This window comes from Opisthorchis viverrini (assembly GCF_000715545.1).
Source record: "Opisthorchis viverrini unplaced genomic scaffold opera_v5_56, whole genome shotgun sequence".
Taxonomy (NCBI): domain Eukaryota; kingdom Metazoa; phylum Platyhelminthes; class Trematoda; order Opisthorchiida; family Opisthorchiidae; genus Opisthorchis; species Opisthorchis viverrini.
Genome location: NW_008751713.1, coordinates 1,827,116 through 1,842,467, shown reverse-complemented (window position 1 = coordinate 1,842,467; position 15,352 = coordinate 1,827,116). Strand labels below are relative to the sequence as shown.

General features: G+C 44.9%; 1 protein-coding gene across 1 annotated transcript in view; it reads right to left on the bottom strand.

The window, feature by feature from the left end:
* Positions 1-5,292: 5,292 nt before the first annotated feature.
* T265_03829 (hypothetical protein) overlaps positions 5,293-15,352 on the bottom strand; it is a gene marked incomplete at both ends in the record, with an annotated part of 25,423 nt that continues 15,363 nt past the window's right edge. Inside the window, 6 exons of the mRNA XM_009168400.1 lie at positions 5,293-5,747; positions 8,819-8,950; positions 9,643-9,786; positions 10,273-10,449; positions 12,394-12,540; positions 13,527-13,934. Coding sequence (XP_009166664.1) covers positions 5,469-5,747; positions 8,819-8,950; positions 9,643-9,786; positions 10,273-10,449; positions 12,394-12,540; positions 13,527-13,934 — 1,287 coding nt within the window. The remainder of the gene's footprint in view (positions 5,748-8,818; positions 8,951-9,642; positions 9,787-10,272; positions 10,450-12,393; positions 12,541-13,526; positions 13,935-15,352) is intronic.

The following is a 15,352-nucleotide window of genomic DNA, read 5'->3' as shown; positions in this document are numbered from 1 at the left end:
CCTCATAAGAGGTATAAATTGGGAAGACACCTTTGATCGCCAGACATTGCGAAAGATTCCGACGATCGGCAGAATCAAAAGCAGCTTTCAAATCTTGAAAAACGACCAACGTGGGACGTTTGGAGGAGTAGCGCTGTCGAATTTGTCTCAAGGTACAACTATGGTCGATGAGTCCCCGGCCAGAACGAAACCCAGCTTGATTCCTGCGGGTCTGGCTCTCTCGACAATCAATGAACCTGCACAAAATATTGCCAGAGAGCACCATAGGTGCGATGTATTCCAGGTTGATGCCACGATCGTTTTGGGATGACATTCTAAGGTCATTTTTGAAAACTGAGATGGTGGTCGAGGAGCTCCATTCAGCTGGTGCACTATTTTCGTTCCAGTATGATTGTCAAACTGTTCACCAAAATCTCGCCACCTTCTTTGGAGATTTTTGGGTTATAGACCATCCGCGGGAGGCTCCCTGTCGCGCTTCAGGAGTGATATCTTACGCTGGATTTCGGTTGCTGATGGCGGGTTGGTGTCGAGTATCTATTCAGGCCCGTCAGGTTCTTCCAGTAGTTGTGTTGAAGGGGACAGTGGAACTGTTCAGCCCATCGCTCAAGACGACGATTGAGTCAGTGAATTGATGTTTCGTCTTTTTCGCATATTGTTTCGCGGACAACTGTCTTCCCTTGACCTGTTGATTGAATCAGCTGAAATAGAGGGCACTTGTTGGCTGCAGCGAAAGCCTTCTCCATTTCCTGGGTCTTCGAAATCCATCAGCGTTCTCCGTCACTCTTCAAGTTCCTGATTATCCGGTATTTGAAGGATATGCGTGTGCCATCATAGTCGCTAGTTGCTGGTGTGGCCTTACCGGCAACAATAATATTTGCTGTTCTCAGCGATATCCAGTGCTCATTTGGTCAAGGCTTGAACATACAGTCCTGAAAGCCGAGAACATAGCTTTTTTTTACCTCGGCTCCACTCGACCTTCAAGCAATCTTCGTCATCTGCATCACTGTGCGTTTCCAGTGGCTTTCTAACCAGATCAGCTCGATACTCATGAGCTACTGAAACTTGCCAAAGTTAATGAACGGAGCTGCTGTCCTCTGGCAGGCGTAATGCTGACGGAAAGCGAACTGATAGCCGGGCCAATCGGTAACCGATAGCCACATGGTCTAATGGAGTCCACGACTGTCTTGCGGGGTGTCTGGCCTCCAAATAACTCGATGTGGGCGATCGTGCTGGAAATTTGTACTGGCCAGGAAAAAAACTATGCTCTGCACACAACTAGGGAAGTCCGTACGGTGAGTATCGACTCCAAATCTACCACTCAATTCGACCAACTTGGACATGTATATCATCTCAATATCCCTCGCGCTTGCTGACCGATACAATCGTCACACATTAATAAAACCCGTCCTTATCATTCTCAGAAATGATGTCTGTCAGAACGTATGCTGGTAAGACGAAAAAAGACCTGCATTGATCTTAATTAAGCTATACAACCGCACAGCGCAAAGACGATTGTTTACTGGGATCCAGTCCAGTAAGGTGTTTTCAGCCTTGGGGCTGGGTGTAACTCCCACACCGTAGATACCAAGATCCGTAGCGTCAGTATCATCAGATACCGGAAGAGTGAAATGTGGAACATCTGAGCACGTCTTAGGCGGCTTGAGGTGCACGACCGAAGTGGGATCTTGTGTGTGTGTTTTGGAGACACAATATAAGTCGACAGAGAGGAAAAGCAAGGTTTTGGCAAGGGATGTCTGTTGTCCTATTCGACATACAGTACGGATATTGAAGGCTGCAACATGGATCATATTTTTCGAGGTTAGTAGGTGATTATTTTGGTTTACTTTTCTGAGCGACGGTTGAGACACGGAACAGTGGTTAGGGGATTGGTAGATGCGTTGATTGCACTGCATATTGGTTGACGAGTTGGGAGGTAATGTGGGAGAAGGCCGGTGATCAAAGAACTTAAAGGGCAAATGATACTTCCAGGTTGCGAAGGCCCGAGAATGCGGTCTAGTTGAGGTACCCAAATTTGAGCCTGACTCAAAAGTTTGACCTACTAGGCAGTGAGAGGATGTTCGTTTTTGTCCATAGACCGTCCCTAGCCTCTGAATAAAAAATCTGACCCACAATGCAGTAGGAGAATGCAGGGTTTTCTTTGGAGACCCTGCCCGGAGCTGAAGACCCAACAGTCTGACCTGACCAGCTGCAGAGGGTCGGCGTAATCTGAGGGCGCAGGGAATAAGGCATTACAGCCTTGTTCCTGATGCCGTCGTTCACAGCAGGTACCTTTTGAACAGCACCAGAATTTTTGGTTTCAAAAGTATTTCGACTGTATTGAATAATGCGCCGGTGGTCACGGCCAGCCGTTGGGAGATCGGAGTGTTCGGTTTTTAGGGCCGACCTTTACTAACCCGTCCTTCCTCGAGGGTGTGCAGCATCGCTGTTTCCATGAATATGGACATGCTGGTCACCTAGGATAAACGCCTTACTATCTTCAGAGGGTTCAGCTCTAGCACTCTTTCGGTGCCTAACTGTCATGCCACCAGAAGAAAGCACGAGGACCAGGCTGCCCAAGCCTAGATAGAGGAAGTCGAGCGGTCGGGTTCAAACCACGGACCTTCCGGTGAGCAAATTCGCGCTCTAACCACTGAGCCATCTCGCATTACTGCCTTCACACTCCTCATGCAGAGGACAGTACGACTTTACCACAAACCGCCATGTAGAATGATTACTCGTAGTACAAGGTCTCGCTGCTCTTGGTTTGACTGCTTCCCTGGGAGATTCCTGGCATGGGCGCAGCCTGCGGTACTGAGTTCCAGCCAGTGTAGCCCGCAGGATTATGGCAACATTCAAGCCCGACTACCACGTCAAGGTGGTAGCTTTAAGTCGGGTCGCAACACCCCAATGACGATTGAAATGTGCGCGACCCAAAGTAGTTCGTTTTGAATCCTTGCTGAGAAAGACAAAACTGAAATCGATTTCGGCTTAGGTTAACGATGGTGGCGGTTTGGGGAATTATCTGAATGACCATCCTCGATGGCATTTTTGGGACCAGGAGGACATTTAAGATGGTCTGATAGGTCGTGGTTCCCAAGAAAACTGTCAGTAGTGTACACGTTGCGTTTACTTCGTACGTATCTTTGGTGAGGTGCGTTTTGGGATCCTCAGAACCTGCTTTTTTTCAACTGCTCCACTACTGAGAACAAACAACACATTGAGCGCGACCAAGCCGATGTGGGTAACACCGTTTGACTGCATCCCACCATGTACCGTAGCCGCCATTTATGAGCGAAGGCGGGTGTTAATCCTTTCTATGCAGTCTTTGTAGTCATACCAGAAAACGTTCATCATATCACAAAACACAGGCCTATTAGATTTCACTCTCATGCACGCCAGGGTCTCATCGGGAGGTTGCCAGTACGGAATCTCTGGTTACCATAATTTTGTGCCAGGGACGCACTTACCGTCGCAACAGTCATTTTGAGTGGTAGTAGCGTCAGGCGGAATTATGTACCCATATCGCCTTGCCTCATATCGCTGAGCGCTACAACGTCTTCCGAGCTTAAATCACGAGCCATTGGTCGAAGGAACATGATGCTCGTAGGCCTGGCAGTAAGATGAGCTTTGGTTAGTTACCTTGAGTCAACAATATCTTCGTACCAATCGAGGACAGCTGATCATGGCGACGGAATCTTTAGCGTTGCGTCGGTTTACACGAAAAACTTGGTGTAAATGCACTTGTAGAAAGATGCGCGGAAGTTCACTCCTGCTCAATCTGCCACCTGTTTATGTCAAGTTAGTGACAAGTCCTTTAGTTGTAGAAGGCTCGATTTTCCTACTCGGAACGTATACGAAAGTCCTTGTGCTACTAGTGATCAAACCCATCCTCAACGGTCTTAGTATAGTCTACTTTCGGCTAAACGCGTGTTTTGAGAAGCCGACTCAATGTGATGTGCCGGAATAGCTCATCATGGGCCTGTTAATCCATTGTACCAGAACCATAGGAAGGCAGTAGTTTGGCAAATTAGGATTTCAGACCAGTGCAGCTAGCTCAATAACATAACCCAGACCCACTCCCCTGCCTCAGTTAGCCTAATGTAAGGTTTAACTCATTAGAGTAACTATACAGTTCACCATAATTGAGAGGGCACTATCCGTTTACAATAATTGAGTGATTGTGCTGGTACAACGCATTTGAAGTGATGGCGGGCAGTAGACGGCTCACACCATCGCTCGGGGTTGTACCACCACCCAATGTATTTTTACGTGATTAGTCACTCCTCTTCTCTCTTCCTCATGAGTTCACAATCCCATAATAAAACATCAGTTTTTAAACTCATAATGTTGGCCTGGTTTGACAATTTTCCTCCTACACTTCTTTGATATTCTTCACCGAAGTCCAAATCTCCGGGTATCGTGAACCCAGACATCTCCACTTTCCGAACTACTCAGTCCATCGTTTCTGGCTCAAAAGCGAAATCTGTGCTTACACACCAGCCTCATGGCAACATAGGGCCTGAACACTGGGTTTCATCTCTTTATGGTGCAGTTCAGTCTATCAATTAGTAACAAACCGCTTTTGCCTCCCTTGACCAATGACAATTTATGAATCTGAGCCACAAGTCAGATTGCGAGAATGTCCATCCACGTTGCAGGAGCCCTCGACAGTCAGCATGGAAGCTGATTAGTGACTTGGAAATGTGGTAATGAGAACGGGTATGCGTCATCCCCACTAGTTTAGACGTATTCGAGCGGCTTTGCCGTCCTAAGACACTGTAAAGTTTGGGTGCATTGATCGGGCATATCCAATATCAACTGGAGAATGCATTACCGCTTTAACAATACTGGTGAGTGTGTACGAAACCCAATAAAGCAACTGTCCCGACCAGCTGTGTGCCAAGCATCTCTTTGGTTTTGTAAGATGATACATATCATAAATTTTTAACTGCCAAGGGGAGCAAATAAGAGCCCTGGTGGAGGCACCTCTCCGGCGTCGGGCTGAATCTCTCCCAGTGCTAGTAATTGCGGAGTTAAGCGACTTCGCTCGCTCCTTGAAAACACTCTCGTGCTTCTTTTAGGGCTACAACTGTTTACTGTGACACCCTCTGAAAGATTTGATCGATTCGGGTTCCCTTATTAGACCCACTTGGACATGAATTCCGGCTGAAAGTGAGTGCCATTACTTTCCCAATACATAGGCAAGGTGCCCACAGATGGAATTGGATTGTTTGCTACTTTTTTCTCACAGGAGGTTGTTATTTGTGAATTGGAAAATCATAGAGGAAATAAATTAGAAGCTAAGAAAACCCAACTGCATCTGTCAATGGTATATATTCAAAACAGTAGAAATTTTATACGAATCCCAGTAAACTAATACACAGGGAAGCAACTTTCAACCGCGTCACTTGCAGTCTGGAATAAGAGCGTCTTGGGAGCAGTGAACATGTCCGTGAATGGAGAAATGTTCATCTACTGACTTCAGATGGCGCGCTGATCCTTTCAGAGAGTTCTTCAGCTTTGTCCATCGGCTCCGACAGTGTGCTTCTTCCATGTAGCTGTTGCTCCCAAAGCTGACTGTAATACGAGTTCGGCTGGTTCAGAAGGCTCAAATGCGTACCCCGTTCCGAAATACGTCCGTTACGGAGCACCAGAATCTCGTCCGCATCCACAATCGTACTCAGACGATGGGCAATCACGAGGGATGTTGTCCCCGGTGTAACTTTGGCCAATCGTTGCAATATATTCTAGATTGATAAATGAAAGCAAGTCGACGTAATCGGGAACGTGAAAAAATACTAAAGATAAAAACTATAGAGAAAATGGACAACGAACCGGCGCTAAACTTCGTAAATGATCATTATTAGAAGAGGCGTCTTCCACTAGGTAGCATTGGCACCAGGCGTCACCGCCCAATTTTTATCCTCAGACTATGATTACACATAGGATGTTAGCGAGAAAATGGGGAACGACGGTCGATTATTGGAACTTAGGCAATAATGTGTGCCCACCGAAACACACGACGCTTCAAACATCCTTCGGGCAAAACGTAACACTACGGCTGACAGTAATGCAGTCTCACCGAGGACTACCACTTCCATTTAACAAGACATGCGCATTTTGCAACAATGGAATGGATGGTTTTCAATAATAGACACGAGAACGCCATATGGAATGGCTCCAACGCGCCAGTTGCCAACCAATTAGGCAGCAATAAGCACTGGCTAAGTATGGTGCCATCTCAGTAACTAATCCACTAGGATGGCCTCTAAAATCGCGATACTTGGCGAGAATGGTGTGGGGGGGGGGACGACTTTCAAATGCAACAGTGAATCACGTCCGTAAAACAATTTTGACTGCTCAAGCGAAGTTTCACATGTTGTTGGGCCGATTTTTCTTTTGGTATTGAATGGTTTTGTTAGTCTCAGGGAAGACTTAATTATTTTCACAGTTTTTTGGTACCTTCAGTTCCAACGGGATTGAACTTTTGTAAATCTATAAGGTGCTTTTATTCTAAGTACATCTTACTCTGGTGTTCGGAAGTCATCATAGATGTGAAACACATTATGAATCAAAGTAGGAAAAGGGTCGCATTTTTCAAATCTCAAAGCAGCGTTTTACCCCTATTCGGGACGCACTGTGGCTTGTATGGCTGAGGTTCAAAGTAAAAAAAACTCAAAATCTAGGCTCACTTGAAGGAACTCTTCCTTGCACACTACTGATAAGCTTATCAATGTCCATTAGAAACTGTAAATTGTGTCGGCGTCCTAGAAGAAGTGGCTTTGACCTGACAAGTAAATACGATAGAAAGAAGCTCATTCAATTTTTAACTGATCAGGGACATGAACAGGGGTACTGGGATCCGCTAACTTGTAGCTGCAACAAACAAGTGGTCCTTCTAGGAAAGAGACATGTTTCATAGGAATGAACTCTTTTGGATGAAGAGCTGTTGGGATGGCTGCTCCAGTGATAAAACATTTGACAGGAATAGGTTAGAAAGAATTTCTACTTGTCTACAAACAACATTCCAACTACCCTGCGATTCCGATCGACCAATTTGGAACACATTTCAAGCCACAAATTGATAGGATATCGTCCAAAAAATTACAAACCCAGGAGAGTGATAACTGGCACGCCAGCAGTACAAAAGAAGTATTTAGTTTGATGTTGGAATCCCGAACATGAGTGCGCTGACAAACTGTCGGTCACACACTTTTACCGCAGCGCATTTATTTATTCACATAACTCTTCGGTTGGTGAAATTTTACTAAACGGGCTACATGCAGAGACCGGTTATAGCCACCGGAGGAAGGTAGAAATGTTTTTGTTGTGTCTTCACTGACGAAATGAAGTATGTGAGACATTTTGAGACAGGGGCCACCAGCCAATTTGAGGGCGATCTGCATCGGAATCCGGGTCATCAAGGCCCGAAGAAAGCTGCCACCTTGATGAAGATGATTGAAACTTAGTTCTGCAGTGATGCGACAAGCTACGCTAGATAGAGCTCCGGTCCTCCAGGCCAAACCGTACTAGCAAGGTTAAGGGAGGGCAGCAAGGTTCCATACTACAAGTAGTCGTGTTACGAGGCGGTATGGAGGTAAATTCGTACTGTTCTCTGCAGTGGGACTGTGAAGGCAGTAAGACGTTCCCTTCGGGAAAACAGCATGTCCGTATTTAGAAAATTACTGAGGCTGCATTTCTCCCAGTGACGAGGGATTGGAGAGAAACGGTCGTAAAAACCGCATTCTCTGAACATCGAACGGTTTGCCGTGGCCGCCGGTGAGTTATTTGACAAGTCAAAAAAGCAAGTAAATCTTACAAAAGTCCGATGTGCCCCAGACCGCTTTGGCGATGCGCTGTAACAGCGAAGCAAACGGCGCTCTTGTGTTCACCTAATCAACCCACCTTAAAATATATTTTTAGGTTTTCTTTCATGTCTTGTCTTTGTCGGTGGCCCGAGACTGTGGTGATCGGAAACCATCACGTACACACAGACAGTTCATGATAGTAAACTGGAATGGGACGGGTCGCCAAACCAAAACTTTGCCATACTTCCCACTGAGCTACCAGAGCCCACACACTAATCAACTGTAAGGACACCGGCAAAAGGATTGGTTTCGTATAATATTGGTGAGAACATAAAATAAGTAGACCATTTTCTCAAACAGGGACTGATTTGCAATGGATATGAGGCTTAAATCTAGTCTCAAAGTAAACAACGTAATTCTCTTAAGAAAACTAAGGTCTATTTATCACGAGACATACCCTAACAGGTCTTGCCAAAGAGACTTAGATCAAACCAATCTGTCAGGGAACGGTGCCTCAAGGTTTATCGCCTAGTTTTTCGGTTGCCAATTTCAATATAAGATTTATCTAAACGTCAAGACCAGAAGACAAATTGCTTTTCGGTTGCTCAGCGTTCCACAATGGAATTAAATTTCTAGACTTTAGAATCATTTGACTTCTGGAGAAGCCGAGGAACTGGTCTGAGAGATAACGTTAAGGGAATACAAGGCAGTCATCTCAAAGGAGTCGGAGAGGATGCTCGCGGTAAACTAATGTCCACTGAACAAACAAGTGAATTAGATATTCCAAAGGGCGACAAGCAGTCGTACGACATTACATTTCCATTACTGTTGCCTATAGCAAAACAGAGGACGGGGCACTCCGATTCCGGCCGGACGAACATGGTAACACGAAAAGCATAATATACAAAGATATCCTCGCAGTAAAACACAAAACTTTTTTCTGGGTGGGGCTGAGGAACTGTACTACACAAAGGCCATAAAGTTGGTTTGTTAACCAAAAACGCACTCACATGCTCGGTGATGGAGTCCAAAGAGGAAGTTGCCTCGTCATAGATTAGTATGGGTGCTTGCTTTAATAGAGCACGGGCGATTGCAACACGCTGCTTCTCGCCACCACTCAGTTTCAAGCCTCGTTCACCAACCTAGAAACGAATGACACGTATACTGTTAATGACAAAAATAAGATTAATATTGATAACAGTCATCAAAGAAGTGGTACTGTGGTAAACTATAAGAACCTGAGAAACAAAACAAACCACGTGCTGTAAGAAGTGGAATTGTAACAGGAACTCGGAGGAATTCTAGAAAGAGCATTTGTAGACATGAGAGCCTAAACAAATAACTGGGTCTATGTGAACGAAATGGCATTCGAATGGTTTTGGATAAGAACTAGTCCACACACTGCAAACGAAAAACGGAAGTCGAGGGCGGGATTTGAAACAGATACATCTATATTACCAAATAAGCGCCTTGTTGGGTATCGCAGATACTGAGCCACTATGGAAGCCATTCAACGGGTGCAACAAGAGCGCTTCCGGTCTACAGCTATTGATTCATTACGCACAGGTCCGGTGAAACAATGTGGCGTCCATGGTAAATCAGCTGGTAGAGTTCTTTTCAGATAGGAGATAAGTCGAGGGTCAAGGTCAAATGTATTGGGTTACCGCTTAAGGCGGAGCAGAGAGGAAAGCGGTTGGGGTACGACATTGGCAAACAAGTTAACTTAAATTAATTTGACTGGTGAAAAGGTGATATAGGATTTCAATCAAGATTCATGCGTTATTTTATTCTACACCAGCCAAACGTTAAAACTGTGGTGCACATTGGCACTTACCTGAGTTTCGTATCCGTGCGGCATACGTTCGATGGCACTGGCCAGATCGGCCAGCTTTGTCGCTTCATACACCTGTTCCGGAGTGGCGTTCAGGTTGCCATATTGTAAATTATAATAAATTGTGTTGTGGAACAAAACCGCGTCCTTCAGAAAGCAGAACACAGTGCGACATAAGATTTTGAGAAAGCGGAAACCATAGTACGATGTATCGAACATATATGCCATTCATTACTAAAAACCTAATACAGCTGCGTATCTAGAAAACGCGGCAAAACATTTTGGAATCATTTGTTGTATGTCAACACTTAGCGCAGATAAAAAGGACAAAAAGATGTAAATTGCCCGATTCAGGGCAGAGTGGCTTTATGTCTTGCCTAAATGCATGTTAATCACACCGGTGTTAATCAGTCACCGCTGGCCAAGCTGTGTAGATTTCAGCCAGTTGTGGGTTCGAATCTCCCTAAAGATCGGGGAGACGTAGAGTGCTGCTGGTTTCCGGCAGAGATGAAACAGCTGTCCAATACTTCTCGATTTTTCAACACAGACCCGCTCCACTTGTGGGGAAAAGCAATAACTACAATTTCGGTCACCTAATACTGTCAATAAACATTAACGGGAAACCAAAGATACCTGAGGTACGACTGCAATCGCACGTCGAAGGCTATCCAAATTCACTGAACGCACGTCCTGTCCACCGACAAGGATGGCACCTTCGTTCACATCAAAGAACCGGTAAATGAGCCGAACTAAGGTGGACTTTCCGGTTCCACTGCCACCGACCACGGCCACCCGTTGGCCAGGATCGACCTGAGGTTGGAGTGCAAACAGAGTTGCAAGTTCGATAGGTAATAGGGCATCCAAATTAACAAATAAAGTGTAAGTACCAGCCGAGATAGCATGGCAATTGGCGCAGTAAATGTCGTTATCTCAACTTATAAGTCCAAAAGTATACCAGTAGCTGGGTAACTCCAAAAGGAACTCGAGAATATGGACTAAATTGACCATAGCGAGTTCATACTTACGTCAATGCGGAGAATAAGAGTTTTGCTAAAATTTGCGGTTTTAAAAGCAACGAGTGAAAAATTAACCCATACGAATAGCTTGACAGTCTCAGTACAATCATACTGCAGTTAGGCTGGACGCTGTCTACGAAGGAACAATACTTATGATATCAACCAAAAGACAGTAAATTTCGGTACCGAAGGTTACATGTGGTCCAGCGCATTGTGCATAAATTACACATGATATTAGTTGTCAAGAATTTATGCAATACGACTGATCGTCCCAGACTAAACTTCGGAAGGTACAGAATAATACTGACAAGCTTACAGAGAGCTCCAAAGGAATAGAAATAACAGTAAGAAATGAATATTCGGGTTATCCGAGGCACACGCTGTTTTGGTTAAGGACGAGGGTGTCATGTTGCGCTAATGTTCGAAGTAGCAGAACAGCAATATCAGTAATGAAATCTCACCACTTCCACTGTAGTCTGCGGGCTGTGGTGGCGCTGTGGCTCTAGTCAGCATTCCTTGCTGAAGTGTTCGTCTAAATTAAGCGTGTCAACCTGAACGTTTGAAGTGAGATACGAGTAGATGGAGAAGTTCGATTTAGTAAGCGAGAAGTCAGGGCAAATCCTCCGGTGGATGTAACTCACCTGAATGGTGAGTCGAAAATGTAACCCGAGATGAAGTTTTTCGCTGAGAAGATGATTTCACGCTTCCTTGTTCTGTCACCAAATTGTAGGCCCCTCCTTAGATCACATACAAAAAGAACTAACCTTTTTGTAGTACAGCGGTCGCGTACATCGACGTGATACTAAAATAAATCATTCCCCTATGAGATTTTTCCATCCTTGAAACTGGTGACATGTCAAGGAGAACCCATCTTTTGTGGCGTGCCAGCAATCTGCCGCTGAACACCCCCATGATTTCCAAACACTACATCTGTGGTCAAATTTTGACGGCTGCGCCATTAGATTATTCTTTCGAACTACCTTACCGTTGTGGATTATCTCATCAGGCGAAGTTCGGTAACATAGAGCTGCCAATGAAAAACAGGAGTGATGTGGAGTGCGGGTAACGCAGTCAAAATACTTCCAAAATACCATGCGCGTTCCGATTGAGCCGACGAATGGTGTTGCAGATAAACGCCGAAGGGGCTTTACTGGCCCGAGTAAACATTAAGGACAATGATGGCTTCATTTTTTAGCATCGCTCGATCTCTGGAGTCATTTGAAACCGTTTGTAAACGTTTTTCTTACACAAATGCTCACGGAATAACAGTAAAGACAAATGGCTGTAAACCGACAGAAACCCCACACATGGCCTCTTCTTCAACATGTTTGACCGCTTCTCAAACATGCGACCTTGACAGGTAAGAAAAACAGGACAGGACAATGAAAAGCACGGAGGCAGCCTTAAGTTCGTCCCCAGTTACTCTCCTGTGTTTCTGGAAAGCAGGGACTGAAGCATTTCAAACGCTTCCTTAGGAGATTCACTTTTCGAGAATGCACTCCTGGGAGAACCCATTGTACACTCAAGTTGCCGACCAGGTTGACTGATAACAAGCACAGCACAAGCATGCGAGCTATCTTCGTGTGCACAACATGCCTCGCAGATCGGGGCGATTTTTCATCAGGCTCCTCGGGTATTGCTATTGATTCACGCAAAGCAAATACTAGATATCAATGAAAAAAATACCCGCGCAACACGATCAAGTCGTATAATAGAGAAGGACCAAGAGTAATCTCACCTTAAAGCTTAGTCCATCGCAAATGGACCTCCCGATAAGCATGTCAGACTTCTTACCGTCCTTGGACATGTAAGCAAACTTGACATCACGGAATTCGATTGAAGCGTTGGATTTGTCAATAATCAGATTGGGTGCACCCGGAGGAGACTGTAATTTAAGAAAAAAAAGTAAGAAGACACTGAATGGAAGGAAATAGGATCTTATTGTAATGGACAACAGTGAATGAATAGTCACCCCGAAATATTGTGCCGACCTAACAGTCGAACCGAATTTATGGGGCTTCCTCGAGTTTATGCTGGTGATCGGTTCAGAATGACATCAAAATTCATTTTGCTCTGGAGCTCTGACCTGAGAAGTTCCAAGTGATGTAGAAAATGGCATAGGACTGACATCTAAGTGGTATCAGTAGAAACTGACCCATGCGGACTATGCACATAATTATTTGGGTTACATGATGCTCAGGAAGAGTCATCAGGGTATTCAGAATACAATCGAAAGCTTATCACAACCACCAGCACGAAATGGAATGTGCTGAATCGCAAATGCACGGTTGATTGACTGGTTTCCTTGAGTGAAACTCAACGTAAAAGTCGATAGGATGGATCACATGACGTTAGAGGAAATAACATGCAGTCACAGACTCTAAGGTCGAACATGGCTTTTCCCATCAAATCATTCGGTAAAGTAAGTAGCGCGATAGTAGTCGGTCCATCATTTCGCTTTTGGTGAAACCGCCCTGAGGACAACAACAGCAGATTGTTAAAAATCAGTGATAAAAACTTGGCTGTTCACAAGTGGCTTGTGTCCTCAAACAAAATAACCATACCGGTGGAGCTTACAAATTCAATATTAACTCCTGTGGTAGATGTTTGACGGCTTCACCAAGACACTAGCGGTACCATATCATCTAGCGATCCACCTGGAGTTAGAATGATGATGAATTTACATCTCATCAAGGGTTGTAAAAAAGTTCAAGTTTTCAATGACTATCCGAGGTCTCACAACAGATGCAACTGTCATCGCAAGGATAACCAAGAGCTAATCGATATAATTTCAGCTGATATGTTCATACAGTAACGTGGGCACATACAAGCGAACCTACTCGAACAGAACCGTAGTAGTAAGGTGCTCACCTTGATCTTAGGCTCCAATTCCATAAGGAGGAACATGGTGGACATATCGACCAGCGACTGTCGAACCTCACGATACATCGTGCCCAAAAAGTTCAATGGAACCGATAGCTGGAACAGTAGGCCGTTTACAAGAACCAAGTCGCCGACGGTGAACGCCTGCGCTGTACGCTCTGCAGCAGTACCAGAAACAAGGTCGCCTACCACCGCGGCAGTTGCAACGCCACTGATGGGATCTAGTGCGATTTGACTGGCGACCGCAATCATGGTGGCGGCCAAACCAGCGGAAAAAATTGCTGCTTGGCCAAAGTTTAAAACTGCCAGACTTGTGGTTGTCTTGACGCTCGCATCTGCATACTCCTTCTGCAGGCGGTCGTAAATGCCAGCTTCGTGCTCTTCGTTATTGAAGTACTACATTTGGATATAAAGAGAGTGGTGAGAGATACCGACGGTCTGCGTTCTTTGAGAAACCGAATGAACTAAATAAAACAAGAAGATATGCTGAGGAGAAATGACGAAGCGTTTGCCTCAAAATGTATGCCTTGTTAAATTAAGACTGACAGGTTTGTCTCAATATGGGGTTCTAATCCCACCAGGGAAAAGCTGTTGAGATTAAGATACCGAATTGCTTCTGTATAGACAGAAGTCAGACATATCGTTATTTGCTATGGGATATCCTAATTTCGATATCTGACCATAAAAATCATCAGCCATACGGAGGATGGAATGACACTGGACAAACGTCAATGGTACTCCCCGTTCTCTTTCAACGGATAGAACCAGAACTCTTCCGAAAAGTATATTCTTCAGCCACAATGTATAGCAAACCTGAATCATACGCAAAGCACCGAAGAAATGAGGCAAGAGAACAGCGGCACAGAAGCATTGGAATGGTGTCGAAGTTGAGGGGTGTGGCGAGGATCCAAGTCTTTAAGTAGCTAAATGCTTATTGGCTAGGCCACCCAGGTTCAAGTATTCATTGTGTCTGGCCATGAGTAGACCTAAAACTCATTTTGATATCCTCATCCTGTCATGCTGGCGCCAATACCGTTAGCATTGATTAGTAAAACAACCTTCGTGAAAAGGGACGAAGTTATGTAATGACGCCGACTAAATGGATCTTGTGTAAATGGATTCTGTTTAAAATGTTCCCCAGTAAACACCTTCCCGTTTTCTTGACTTCCATATGTGACGCACGGGAACCGGGCCTATTCTCTTATCAGGGTCAACCATAATACAGCAAACTAAAACACCACCAGAATCGGCGATGCTGCATAAGAACAGTATCGCATCCGACTGACACTGGAAAACCAACAAGATATCAAGCCTGTTTTCACAGAAGAAAAGCAACACTGCGAAATTATCTGATCCCAGTAATGAGCAGCTATGAAAAGTCAACTCACGATCATCGAAAAAGGAGTGGGAGCTCTAGGAAAACTGAGTACGTTGAGAATGCAATTTTCGAAGTTTGCGCACACATGCTGTCAAGTTATAGTCCAGCTTGTTTGAATTGTGGATTTGTACGTTTGGGCGCTTCGAATGCTCATCTGCAACCTAGCAAGAGGATCGTCACTCACCTATTGTCTCCATCTCATCAATAGTCATCAACATCGACTGCGCATCAGCGCTCAACAGCGATCCTTCGTTGTCGTACAAAATAACGTATCTGAAAGCTTTCTTATAAAGAAAAGAACAAAAGAGGATGGGGAAGGGACCTATGTCTGACCTAACACAATCATTCCGAGATGGTTACACTTCCGAGCACCCACTCAGATACCTCGGAAAAAATGACAACAGAAAGGTCACTGATGTACATTAACAGTCAGATC